The sequence below is a fragment of the Lagenorhynchus albirostris genome, chromosome 2, assembly GCF_949774975.1.
Source record: "Lagenorhynchus albirostris chromosome 2, mLagAlb1.1, whole genome shotgun sequence".
NCBI lineage: Eukaryota > Metazoa > Chordata > Mammalia > Artiodactyla > Delphinidae > Lagenorhynchus > Lagenorhynchus albirostris.
In genome coordinates, this window is record NC_083096.1 from 125,180,970 (window position 1) to 125,195,013 (window position 14,044).

Sequence of the window (14,044 nt, forward strand, 5' to 3'; positions counted from 1 at the left end):
ACCATCAGTAGGAATATCCATACTCCTGTTACCTATCTGTCCATCATCTAGCTATGTGGTTGTCTAGCTGTCATCTATTTACTATTTTATTTTTACAAAAGAGGGTAAGGTTTACAGAGGGCTTGCCCAATGTCACTTAGCTAACATAAGTAGGAATTCAGATCCAAGTTTAAGTTTTTTGATTCCAGGTTTACTGTTCTCCCTACAGCACAGTGGGATGTGAGACTTATTACAATGATATTCCATTTATAAGACAATGTGATCTAGTAATAAAAGCATGGGTTTTGGAATCAAACTTGGATTTAAATCTGGCTGTGCCACTCATTAGCTCTGTGAACTTGAGAAAGTTAATTAATTTCATTGAGTCTCAATGAATTAAACTGTAAACTAAAGACAATAATACTTACCTGTGGGGTTATTGTGAAAAGGTACGTAAAGTGAGTGTAACACAATAGGTACTCAATAAGTAACTCAGTAATTAACTGTGATTAATTCTTTATCTAGACTTACCTCCAACTGTATAATATGAGTTCTCACTTTCAACTATAAACTGGCTTCCTGACTGTAGGTTGAAATGTCATGGACAGAATCAACATTATGTAACAACAGATCCCTGGATGCTATTCTTCTTGATTCTAACATCTCATGGTTATTTTTGCCCACACAAAACCTACTCATCTCCCACATGTTCGAATCTCACCTTGTCCTTAGGCCTTGGACAATTTAAGTACAGAAGCCCCTCCTTATCTGTGATTTCAGTTACCAGTGGTCAAGCGCAACCTGAAAATATTAAGTGGAAAATTCCAGAAAAAAACAATTCATAAGTGTTAAATTGCATGTCATTCTGAGTAGGCGTGATGAAATCTCCTAGGGTTCCGCTCTGTCTTACCTGGGATGTGAATCATTACTTTGCCCCCTGTATCCCACTCATTAGTCACATGGTAGCCCACTCAGTTATCAGATCCACTGTTGAGGTTTTGCAGTGCCTGGGTTCAAGCACTTAATATGCTTTTTACTTAATAATGGCCCCAGGGAATTCCCTGGTGCTCCAGTGGTTAGGACTCCGTGCTTTCTGCCACCAGCCTGGGGTTCAATCCCTGGTCAGGTATCTAAGATCCCCCAAGCTGTGAGGTGTGGCCAAAAATAATAATAACAATAATAATAATAGCCCCAAAGCCCAAGAGTAGTGATGCTTAGTCATTCGGATATGCCAAAGAGAAATTGTAAAGTGCTTCTTTAAGTGTAAGATGTTTCCTTTAAGTGAAAGTTCTCAATTTAATAAGGAAAGAAAAAAAAGATATGCTGAGGTTGCTAAAATCTACATAAGAAGAACTCTTCTATTCTTGAAATTGTGATGAAGGAAAAAAAGCTAGTACAATAACGATTGGTTATTATCGTTAATCTCTTACTGTACCTAATTTATAAATTAAACTTTAAAAGAGGTACTTAGGTATAGGAAAAAACATACTATATATAGGATGCAGTACTATCTGTGGTTTCAGTCATCCACTAGGGTCTTGGAATGTATTCCCTGAAAATAAGGGAGGACTACTATGTTTTTGTTATCTGCTTACTTCTCTCCCCAGCTCTGAAGTTATATAGTGCTCATTTCGATAATTACTGTATTATTCCTTAAATATTTTCATTATGCCTGTCTTTTTTCCCTTGGCAAAATTCTATTTCATGGTTGACAGACACATTTCTTATATTTTCTTCATGGGTCTCATAGCTCTAGTGCAACAGTATTTGACACCACAAAAAATGGGCTGTATAGACCTGGTTCCTGACTACATATAGACCTGTGACTTTTGCATTGGAAGAAATAAACTCCTGCCTACTTCTAACAACATTCTATTGCAGAGCCAGTGATTTCATTCAGCACCACTGCAACCCAGTGTGAAACAAAATAAAAAAAAGCAAAAAAAAATCCAGCTATGCTGTTCCCAAACGAGGTTGGGACAGGGTAATGTGAAGAGGCATGCCAAGCCATGCTGAGATCTCAGAGCCAGGGCAAGGAAAGGAAACAGGGAATATTAGAGTTAGAAGACTGAGCTTCCATCAGAAGTTATATTTATCCAAATTCTCCCAAGGAAGGAGGAGTTAAAGTCATTATCTTTTGTATGTAAATGTGTATACGTATCTTATAAGGGGACCTTGGTCCACGAAATATATGAAAATTCAGACAGTGTTGAATTGGTCTACATTTTTAGTGTCTACAAGAACGACTTTTAAAAGTTAAATAAATAATGAAAACTAGGTTATAAGGAAACCATATAAGCTACTTAAGAGAACAAAATTTTTTTTCAACATCTTCAGTAGTTGGAAGCACATTTAAAAGAAGTCTATTGTTAAGATAATTGTAATTATTCAGACACCTTAAGGATCTGAATAAAATATACCTTGCTTGATATGCTTTTAATTAATTACTATGAATACTTAAATGTTTAACAGCTGTCTTAAAAAATATTTGTACTTATGTGTTTCATTAATCCAGGCTTTTACTAAATATTTTAATTCAAAATATGCCTAGGCTTACCCCATGGATTAAAATGTTTCTCTCTTTATTCATGTTCTAAGACTTTATTTTATTGTCATTATCTGAAATGCTTTTTTATATAAAAATAATTTGTACAATATGCATTTTTAAGAGCTTTTGTAGTTTTGTTTTTTTTTTTTTAATACTCAACCATATTGTAAGCCCCTTGTGAGCAGGACCTCTGCTTTTGTACCTACAGAGCCTAGCACTGTGGTAAGCACAGAGAAATTGCTCAATAAAAATTTGATGGCAAGTCTAAGTGGCCAGACTGCAATCTGAGTGATGCTTAAGACACTAGGTATGCACAATATGGGGAAAGGTAGCATTTAGTTGATAGTTGATTCTTTATTTACTTTTCCTCTTTGATGTGCTGTTTTGGTCAGTCTTTAAATCTGAGTGGTGCAGAGAGTCTTCTTTAGACTTCTTGAAGAAAACAACTGCAAATATTTGTTGAATATGGGGTGATTGCTGTTAGAAAAAAAATAAGTGAGATAGAAACTACATATAAAACTAACTTGTCTTTTGGTTAGCTAAGTTATTTCTTACATTGGTATATGAGCTGAATTTTACTACACTTAGAAGTAAATGAAGGTATTGCTGAAGATATATAGGCTGTGGAATAAAATGAACATAATTTGCACATATGAGGGCAGTAGAAAATTTTCATTTTATTACTTTTTTGAGCAAAGTATAGTGTTTTCCTTTTCGAAATAAGTATACCAGAGCCATAGTAAATGAATAAGAGTCATTAGCTGATTTCTTAAAGAAAGTTAGTGGTTGCTGATCATGTTTTTTTATCAGTGTATTTAACTTATAATTGAAATATTAAATCTTTTTAAATGCTTTGGAAATAGACAAGAAGTACTTATTCAGAATTACTTAGAGAAAATAATAAAGAATAAAATTGCAGGTATACATAGAAAACATGAGAACTTAAGTAATAAGCACTAAAATACTATGGCACAGGAAGGGAAGAAGAGATTATACACTAAAAAACCACAATGCCATGTAAAATACAGGGTTAAACCAAACAGAGACTACCAATAGAAATTCAGGATTAAAACAAAGGGATGTAAATTTGTTATAAGACTAGACAAAGTATGATTTAGTAATAAGTGCTCCATAACTACTTGCTGATTGTTGTGGTGGTGGTGGGAGAGGCTCCTGCTTCTTCTGGGAAAGAATAGAAATAGATGTTCGGGCCTCGTCCCTGAACGGGCTGGATGGGCGAGTTGGGCGCGATGACTCTATCCTGGGTGGCGGCGGCGGCGGCTGGAGGCGGTGGCGCGTCCTCCTCCTTGCCCCGGCGCCGGCGGTGATCCTAGCGAGTGGCCGCGGCCCCCGATGAGACTGCTCGCGGGCTGGCTGTGTCTGAGCCTGGCGTCCGTGTGGCTGGCGCAGAGGATGTGGACCCTGCGGAGCCCGCTCACCCGCTCCCTGTACGTGAACATGACGAGAGGTCCCGGCGGGCCAGCGGCGGCCGCCGCGAGCGGCGGGAAGGAGAACCACCAGTAGTATGCGTGCGACAGAGAGAAATTATGTGAATCACTCCAGGCTGTCTTTGTTCAGAGTTACCTTGATCAAGCAACGCAGATCTTCATAAACAACAGCACTGAGAAACCGGGCTGGCCATTTATCCAATTATATCACTCTTTTGTGTCATCTATTTTTAGCCTGTTTATGTCTAGAACATCTATCAGTGGGTTGCTAGGAAGAGGCTCAATGTTTGTCTTTTCACCAGATCAGTTTCAGAGACTGCTTAAAATTAATCCAGACTGGAAAACGCATAGACTTCTTGATTGAGGTGCTGGAGATGGAGAAGTCACAAAAATAATGAGCCCTCATTTTGAAGAAATTTACGCCACTGAGCTGTCTGAAACTATGATATGGCAGCTTCAGAAGAAGAAATACAGAGTACTTGGTATAAATGAATGGCAGAATACAGGGTTCCAGTATAATGTCATCAGCTGCTTGAATTTGCTGGACCGCTGTGATCAGCCCCTGACTTTGCTAAAAGATATCAGAAGTGTCTTGGAGCCAACTAGAGGCAGGGTCATCCTTGCTCTGGTCTTACCTTTTCATCCCTATGTGGAAAACGGTGGCAAGTGAGATAAACCATCAGAAATTTTGGAAATCAAGGGACAGAACTGGGAAGAACAAGTGAATAGTCTGCCTGAAGTTTTCAGAAAAGCTGGTTTTGTTATCAAAGCTTTCACTAGACTGCCATACCTGTGTGAAGGTGACATGTATAATGACTACTACGTTCTGGATGATGCTGTCTTTGTTCTCAAACCAGTATAAACATGTGGAGGTTGAAGTCTTCAGAGTCCACCCCAAGAATGTATGCTCCGGAAGAGGGTCTGTGTTCTCAATTATGTGAAGGGAGGACCTTTGGGGACTGCCATTCTAAATATCATGTAGGAATTTTCAAAGCCAAAATACTAATTATTTCTTTGTAGTGTGTAAAAGGAATGTTTTTAAAAATCAAAAACCCAACTCTTTGAGGATTTTTATAAACTCTTTACTCAGTAATGCAGGTCACACTCCGATTATGGAAGATATTTTTTATACTTAATTGCAGTAGGGACTCATTCCCAGGCAAAGCAATAGTCATGACTTCACATGAAACCAATAAATATGGATTGTTTTTAATAAAATGAAGACTGGCAATAAAGCTGTCCATCCAGTTGCAAATATTGGTTATAGGATATAGCCACTGATACTCTTTCATGTTTAGAATTTCTATCATTATTCAAGAAAATGTTTTTAATCATGCTAATAAACTTTTTTGGAGATAAAAAAAGAAATAGATGTTCAAGCAAAATTAAGTAAATGTCATACTAAGAGAATTTGGAGGGAATAGGGAAAACAGTAATATTTCTAAATATGACTTTGGAAAAAAATTAAAGATTGAGTTAATCTTCTTTCTATATATCTAACCTTCCTTTAAGTTCTATTAATCCTACCAGTATTTCTCAATTCTCTACATTATCACTGCCATGTTTTAAATCTATGCCTCCATCATTTCCCATCTGAATTATCCCAGTAACCCATGTCCTGATTCTGGTCTTGGGCCCTTTAATCATCCTCCATATCTGCTGTCAGAGTAATATTTTGTTAATAAAATGAAAATCTGTTTATGCTATTTTCCTTCACAACATCTTTAATCTTTTCCTATAACCTTAGGGATAAAGTTAAAACAACCTAACTTAGTCTATGGGGCTTTCTACAATCTAGTCTCTGCTGAGCCTCTGGTCTCCTCTTCCACATCCACCTTGTTTTCCAGCAATGCCAAACTGCTGTCCAACCCTTTTGTACTTTCCTCATAATGTACCTTCTCGGCTGGATACTCCCTTCTCCTCTTCTGTACATGATTAATCCTAACTCATCTTCCATGAGTTTCAACTCAAGTACCACTTCTATCAGGAAACCTTCTTCTTGATAAAACGTCCATCTGTGTTGTAATTTGTTGGTGTATTTGCCCATCTTCTCTGCTAGCCAAGGCAGGGATATGTTTTTCATCCCTGAGTCTGGTGTATGGCATAGAACTGGTATTCAATAAGTCCTTGCTGGTGAAAAAAAAGAACAGAAAGAAGATGTGAAACAATCAGCAATGAGACTTTGAGCAAAAGCAAAAGTTCAAGATAAATCAAAGTCCAAACTGTCTTTATGTTACTTAAAGCAGGTAATTAGCCACACTTTCTGAATAACCATCCAATTGTTGACTTTCCAGTCACAGAACTAGGTTTGTATTTACACTTGAAGTTGGCAGAGATTCTGTGGAAGTAACTGACAAAACTGAGAGAGTGCCACAACCTTATCTCACTTGACTGCAGTTTAGATGCAATCTCAGAAACTCAAGAAAAAAATAACAAATTGAAATATTGCTCTCCAACTTGATCCTGAATTTCTTCAAAGGCAGAATACTGTAGTCTTGCAGAGACAGCTCAGGCTTTGAAGTTGTATAGTTGGCCTTGAATCCTGACTGACACTAGCTAGTCATGTGACCTTGAAGATTCTATATTTAATCTCATTTAGCCCCAGTTTCTTTGTTTGTAAAAGAGTAGCAAACACATTTTAGGGTTGCTGAAAAGATTAGATATGATATGTTTGAGGCCACTATTCTTAAGATCACTTTAAATCCCCAGAGGTAAAAGATGGTCCAAAGAAAGCCATTTACAGGATGCCTCACTTTTGAGTAAGTGGCTGCAATTTGGATTTGAGGAATTATATGTGTACCAAAGCAGCACATAGGCATAGTTGGGCCCCAATCAATTTACTACAAGCTCTTTGCAAATCCCCAACCACCCTTTAATCAGTTAACTTGAATTACCATCAACCAGCTGCCGAGCCAGTGAGATTTCCTCTGCAGGTGACAGCAAGGATATTCCTGCCAAAAAAAAGAGAAAGTGGTTTTGAAATAAAACTCCTAGAGTATAACTCACACTAAGTACTTGTGAAGTTAAAGAGGAAACAACCTGAGGCTAGAGACCCCATTAATATTGGAAGCAAGGCATGGTTATGGGATAATAAGGAGCAAAAGAGAAGTATTAGAGTCGCCAGCAAAAGCTACATCACCTGGGCCTATTTCAGTGTGGGCTCTGGACTACATCACAGTACCAGGGCCAGTTGGTATTAAGAAAGACTTCTCCCAGGGCATCTGTCCGTGAAGAGAAGTGCAGTTCTATGGTTGGCCTATAGGTAGTATCAACAGATTAGGCTTAACAGAACTCAGTGATTGTGCTATTCTTAACTTCTCATACAACTATTGCCATATTGCAAAACCCACCCGTTGGTACCATGTGGGAAAATGACAGATGCGAAAAGGGAATTCATGAAGACTTGGTGCAGTGTTTCTCAAACTTGCCTAATCATACTAATCACTCAAAGTTTATTAAAATAGAAAATATTGGTCCCTTCCCTGGAGGTTATGAGTCAGAAAGTTTGGCATGGGACCTAGGATTTTGTATTTTTAAAACAAGCTTCTCCTAGGTGATTCTTCTCAACAAGCAGATGCGACAACATTGATGTAGTCCAGTGGTTCTCAAAGTACATTGCTAGACCAGTGCATTAGCATCACCTGGGAATTTATGAGAAATGCAAATTATTTGGCTGCATCTGACCTACTGAATCAGAAACCCCAGGGCTGGAACCCAGCAATCTGTGTTTTAGAAGCCCTCCGAGTGATTCTCACACACACTAAAATTTGAGAACTCCATATGTCAAATGTGGTCCAGAGAGCTGGAAGTTGGGAGTGTAGCTGCAGTTTAGGAAACTCACTTGATCCAGATTCTCCTAGGACTAGGAAAGTTATGACTTCAATCCAGGTGCTGACTGCTGCTTTTCCCTTGACATCAGTCCTCCTTTTCTATTTTCTAAAGAGTAGCTTGATTTTGTGGACTCCTTGGTTTTCCAAATGATCAGGGTAGTGCTCCTCTCTCTTTCCTGATTACAAATATACTTTGTTATTTATTTTCCTACTTGAAATCCTCCTGTTGCTTAGCTTCCCCCTTAAAGACACTGGCTGAATGCCCAGTTGGCTCTAACTATTTATGACTGAGGCTCACACTTCTATCAAAATGCTTTTCAGTGTTAGTATGTACCCAGCCAGGGGCTACGATATTTTTTTGGAGGAGGGTGTAAGCAGATAAAAAACTGTCTTCTTCTCTCTTCTAAGTCTCATCTTTTTTCACCTTATGGAAGGCCAAGGCAATGCTGAAAGACAATGTCCTTTTTTCAAACATGTCCATCATTTTGAAGGCTAACTGAGAACACCACTAATGTGCAAAATATTCTCATTTAATGTGTAGGAACAGAGATAAAAAGAGAATCACTAATCAGTCAAGGAGACTATTTGCTGCCGCAGCAGTGAAAAATGTGTATTAGTTTGCTAGGGTTGCCATAACAAAGTACCACAGACTGGAAGGCTTAAACAACAGGATTTATTTCTCACAGTTCTGGAGGCTCATAGCCCAAGATCAAGGAGTTGGCAGTGTTGGTTCCCTCCATGGACTGTGAGGGAGATTCTGTTCCATGTTACTCTCCTAGTTTCTGGTGGTTTGCTGGCAATCTTTGAATCTCTTGGCTTGTAGACATATCGCCCCACATAGCATTCTCCTTGTGTGTGTGTCTCATGTCCAAATTTCCCTTTTTTATAAGAACACCAGTCATATTGGATTAGGGGCCCGTTCTACTCTAGCAGGACCTCATCTTAACTAATTGCATCTGCAATGACCCCATTTTCAAATAAGGTCACATTGTGAGGTGCTGGGGGTTAGGACTTCAACATATGGATTTGATTGGGGCAGGGGAACAATTCAACCATAACAGAATGGTTGGTTGATTCAGGGAGGAAGCCAAATCTAAACTCCAAGATCACAAGACCTAAATCATGATGCTTTGGGGATTTAATGGGTTAGGAATAAATATCTCAATGACACATGCCAGCCCTGGATCCAATTAGGAAAGACAATTCAAACGTGATCATATTTCTGACACTGAAATATCTGGAAGTTTTTCCAGATATAAATTAAAAAAACCAGTAAAAAGCTCATAAAACAAGTGGTGGGAAAGATATTTGTGTTTGTACCAGGTTTTAAAAGAACAAATTAGATGAAAGTCAAATTGCTCTATTTATTTTGGGAAGAGTGGGAGCTTGTAAGAATTTCTGCACTTATGTTATCAACTCAGATTGATTCCACTGCTTAGAATAGTCACATTTTTACTCTGGTAAGTTCCAAATCAGAGCAATATACTTATCTAGAGGTTGAAGTTTGAAGGGAAACAAAATGCTACTCATTTAAAAGAGGATAATTAAGGATTTACAAAGTCATTTGAACAAGTGGGCATTCAAACAGGTATATGATATTATTACTGAGCCCAGAGGGTAATGGTGGTCCAGCTACTGCCTTCTTGAGTCAGCTTGCTTATTTGGAGATTTTTATTTATGATTTCATGCCTGTGCAGAGATAAACCTTCAAAAGAGCATCACAAGCAGTGGTACCTCTGTTTTATCTGCTAATTGAAGTCTCGTCTTGGGTAGACGGTCAAGTGCCTGTCCTAGTCTCTTTGATGTGTAGGTCTGCCTGTTGACACCAGGTCATGTGGGTGCTCCGGAGGTGTCTAAAAGCTATTCATGATCACACAGAACATTGTTCAGTGTTAATCTAATCCTGATTTACAGGTTGTTCCAGTAAAATTCCATTGGCTGTACTTTTTCATTTCATCGCTGTATTTATGTATGCCCCAAATAGTCTAAAAAAAGAAAAATAGTGATTGAAAAGATGTGGACTTATGTTTCTGGGAAGTGATGCAATAGTTTTTGGAAAAATAATGAAACTTTCAGCATATTTCTAAAGTTCTTTTTTGTATCAACACTTCTTGCTGTGTTTTCACAGTCACAGTGGAAGATTCTGCCAACACCCAACTGTGTTACTAATCTAGTACACAGCTGAACAAATCATTTTCTTGAAATGGTTCCCCAGTAAAACCTAATTGTAAATGCCTGTAATTACCTAGGGTATCTGTCTATATACCAATGATTGTTGGAAATAGAGGGAACACATTGATATGATCCATTTGACAACACTCACCACGTACTTAACTATTTCACATTTCACATTTCAGACTCTGAAACTGTATGAGAAACTAAGCCTTCTTTATGGTGGAGATAACTGCCCAAACCCATAGAGGTTCTCCTATTAGGTGAAGATGGAAATAGCTACCTGAGGTGGCATAAACAGCAAAATTTCAGCTAAGACCAGTCCTAGATTGGGTACTGGGAAATTCCTCTGTCTCATAGGTTTACGTTAGGTATCTGGTCAGTTGTCTGAAAGACAAATGTATAATTGTGTATAGTGATGAGATTAGCAGCCCTAAAATATATTTCTGAGAAAATTTAATCTATTAATAAATGACAAAATCAAACAGGGCTAAAAGTCTTTCAAGAAGGAGGTTCTCCTTTTGGAACAAATGACCAGTTTCTAGTGATATTGTCAGAAATGTTATAAAGAGGTTATATATCTCTTATGTCTCTACTGGGGAAAGAGGCCAAGGGCAGAATAACTCCAGGGTCTTCCAATCTCTGCTGATAGAAAAATATCAGGTCATTCAGAGAAGGAAAAGTATCTCTACCCTATTTTTGAATTGTTTTTCTTAATAGGGATTTTTCTTTCATTCCCTCCCTCACTCCCTCCCTTCCTCTTTCCTTCCTATATTTATTAAGTTAATAAAATCTTGACTGTGTGTTACTTCGGAATAGGAATCAGAGAACAATGTGAATCTATATGATGCAAAGGGAAAAGAGAAGTAACATTTTCTAAAATATACAAAATGCTTTCTCTTCACTATTTCATACAATACTCACTACCGTCCTATGAGAATGTTAATGTAAACTTCCATTTTAAAGATGAAAAACTTGAGGCCCATCTCTAAATTAGGATTTAATTACCTTGCTTTCCCAACATATTAGATGATCAAACCAGTGTTCAAACCCAGGCTTGCCTGGCTACAAATCTTGTATTTTCATTGTATCTTTCAAGATGTTTAAAATTGATTGGGAAGAGATAGAATATTAGAAATTATATTAGCCACAAGAAAATAATTATAGTTTCTTTTATTAATATAAATTTATTGATTTTATTTATTTATTTTTGGCTGCATTGGGTCTTTGTTGCTGTACACAGGCTTTCTCTAGTTGGGGTGAGCGGGGGCTACTCTTCATTGTGGTGTGCGGGCTTCTCACTGCATTGGCTTCCTTGTTGCAGAGCACGGGCTCTAGAGTGCAGGCTCAGTAGTTGTGGCACACAGGCTTAGTTGCTCCACTGCATGTGGGATCTTCCCTGACCAGGGACTGAACCCATATCCCTTGCATTGGCAGATGATTTTTAACCCCTGCACCAGCAGGGAAGTCCCTATAGTTTCTTAAAGAAATGACAGGACTTAAAAATTTTGCATCCTTCCTCATTTCCTTCTCTTTTCATTAATGTAGGAAGAGATGAAAATTCTCTGAAACTATGGGTATTATTCTCAGCCAGAACAAATTGCTATACAGGATACCTCACTTTAATTTTATTTTCAAGAGCATGTTTATAGTTTTTTTTAACCCTGATGTATCTTCTTTCAGTTACTTTATAAATGTAAAAAGCATAATTTCACATTCCCAAATATATGACTAAAAAGAAAGATCTTCATTTTATAATAGCATGTGCTCTTAAAGTCAAGAGACATTATCGAATTTGCTCCTCCAGGGACAGAAAAAAAAAAAACTGTGATAGTAAAAAGGAGAAAGTGTGTTAGAATTGAAATCAGAGGTACTGGTTTTGGATATATACTCCTCTGCTTCCCATCTATGTGAATTTGGTAAAAGATTGAAAAGCTTTTAGTTCTATCATCTGCAATGAGGCTTAATGTGGAGATAGTGTGTAAAGTCACTGTGAATTTTCAAGTCATGCAAATACACAGTACTAGTCCTGTCAGTCCCACTCCTGAGACCATGGAAGACCCTGCCAAACTATCATGGTACTTTTTCCAGCAGGTTCTAGACAGACTTATAAATGGAAGCCTTATCAAAGTCTTCTCTAAAGACTACCCAGGAGACCTACCTGGCTTAGTGGATCTAACAGTTTGGGGAATCCTCTTTGCCATCCTGGGTTTGGGTGAAAGGTAGTACCCCACTGCTTTTCACCTGAATACCATGAGATGAATACCGTGCTGGAGCTTTAGTTTATTAACTCAAGTTATTTCCTGTTAAAATGCAGCTATTTTAATGAATGATTTAATGAGTGATACATGCCTTCCTGGGAGCAGTTTGTAACAGCAGAGTTGGAAGAGGGCAAAGAAAGCATCAGGGTACACAGAGGGAGAGAAAGGCATGCTCATGACTAGGAAGAAACTTGCAGGGGGAGAAGGGGAAGCGAGGGGATAAATGGCAATTTCCCCCCCCATTTCTGCAGTCTCTTCAGATTCAGTCCTGCCTACATGGATATATCCTTCTAGACCGTTAGTCTATTTACCATTACTCCTCCCAAAAATAGCTATTTTCATTGAACATCATCTATGGTTTGGCAAGCTGCTAGGCACTTGACATATTAAGTTGTCATAGCACAACTATGCTATTATCTCTTTTTTACAGCTGAGAAAAAGAAGTCTCAAAGAGCAAGTAAGGTACAGAGACTGGATTAAAACCAGGTCCATTTCAATCCAAACCTCCTCATTTTCTGCCAACTGAACTGTCTGTCATGCTTCTCTAATTTGGAAATTTGTATTTTCCTTCATGTCAAGAATGTGAGGAAACCTATAGCAGTCAAAGAGATGAGGTTATGTAGCAGCAGCAACAACAACAATACACCTCTAAATCTTAGTGTCTTAAAACAGCAAAGTTCTTTTGCCCTCATACAACATGTCTGTTGAGGGTTAGTTGGGGAAACTCTCTGCAGGTCATCCTCATCAGGGATTCGGGCTAACAAAGGCTCTGAACATCACTAGACCCTGCAGTGAGGGAGGGGAGAACTGTATAGCAGCTCCTAACTACTTCCAGAGCAAGGACTACATCATGCCAACCCAAGAGGATGAGGAAGTACAAGCCTATCATGCACAGAGAAAAAGAAGAAATGGAAGTACTGGTGAGCAGAATCTCAACAGTAAAGATAGAATAATAATAAAAAACAAAACTGCAGAAGCACTGAGCTTATGAGAGCAAGGTCCTTTCCAGCTTAGCTTTTGAACCCAAACCTGCTTATTTCAAGCCTTATTCACGTGTTGATTTACTTGGCGACGTGAGAGATTATCAGCAACCAGTCATTTTAAATATGGACAGAGACAGGCCTATTTTTAGCAAAGCTGAAAAAACAGTTTGGTCACTCAAATTACCCAATTAAGACTTATGGTAAGAACAGCATATGGTTCAGAATTGCTACAGATTGCTGCTTTAGTCAATAGAAAATTTTCCACATGTATGGGGATAACTCAGCACATCCTTGGAAGAAATGCAAGAGTATTTTCACATTTTGTACAGAAAATATATATTGGAGTGCTCATAAAATGTGGTGCCCCTTTCAGATGAAATGAAGTTTTGGATTTGCAAACTGAAAATCTGTAAACTGTCCAGGTAATTAAAGAATATTCTAGTTCAAAATCATTTGACTGGCAAATGCTTCTACTTTTAGGACTCTATAAAACCTACATTGACCTTGAATTAATAAAGCAAAGAAGTGTGATGTAGTGGAAAGGGCTTTAAAGAAAGTAGGGTTCATAACCCCATCCTGAAGTTACTATAAGAGTTTAGTTAATCTCCTATTCTTTTAGGCTATTTATCATCTGTTATGTGGGGGATATTAATAAATAAACGTGGCAAGTACTACCACAAAATATATCTCTACCTCCAAAATACATCTTGATACTGTCCACTTCTTTTCATCTTTAATACTCCTAATTCAGGAGAAACTCATCTCTCAGCTAAATCACCACCAATAGTCTCTTAATGATTTTTCCGTTTCTGCTTTTGCCTCC

The 14,044-nt window shown here is 38.0% G+C and overlaps 1 protein-coding gene and 1 pseudogene across 1 annotated transcript in view; both read left to right on the top strand.

Moving 5' to 3' along the window:
* The window catches only part of PTGER3 (prostaglandin E receptor 3), an 87,283-nt gene extending 73,649 nt beyond the window's left edge, over positions 1-13,634 (top strand). The window contains exon 4 of the mRNA XM_060139752.1: positions 12,669-13,634. Coding sequence (XP_059995735.1) covers positions 12,669-12,672 — 4 coding nt within the window. The 3' untranslated portion in view covers positions 12,673-13,634. The remainder of the gene's footprint in view (positions 1-12,668) is intronic.
* Positions 3,846-5,337, top strand: LOC132514691 (protein-L-histidine N-pros-methyltransferase-like; annotated as a pseudogene).
* Positions 13,635-14,044: the final 410 nt, after the last annotated feature.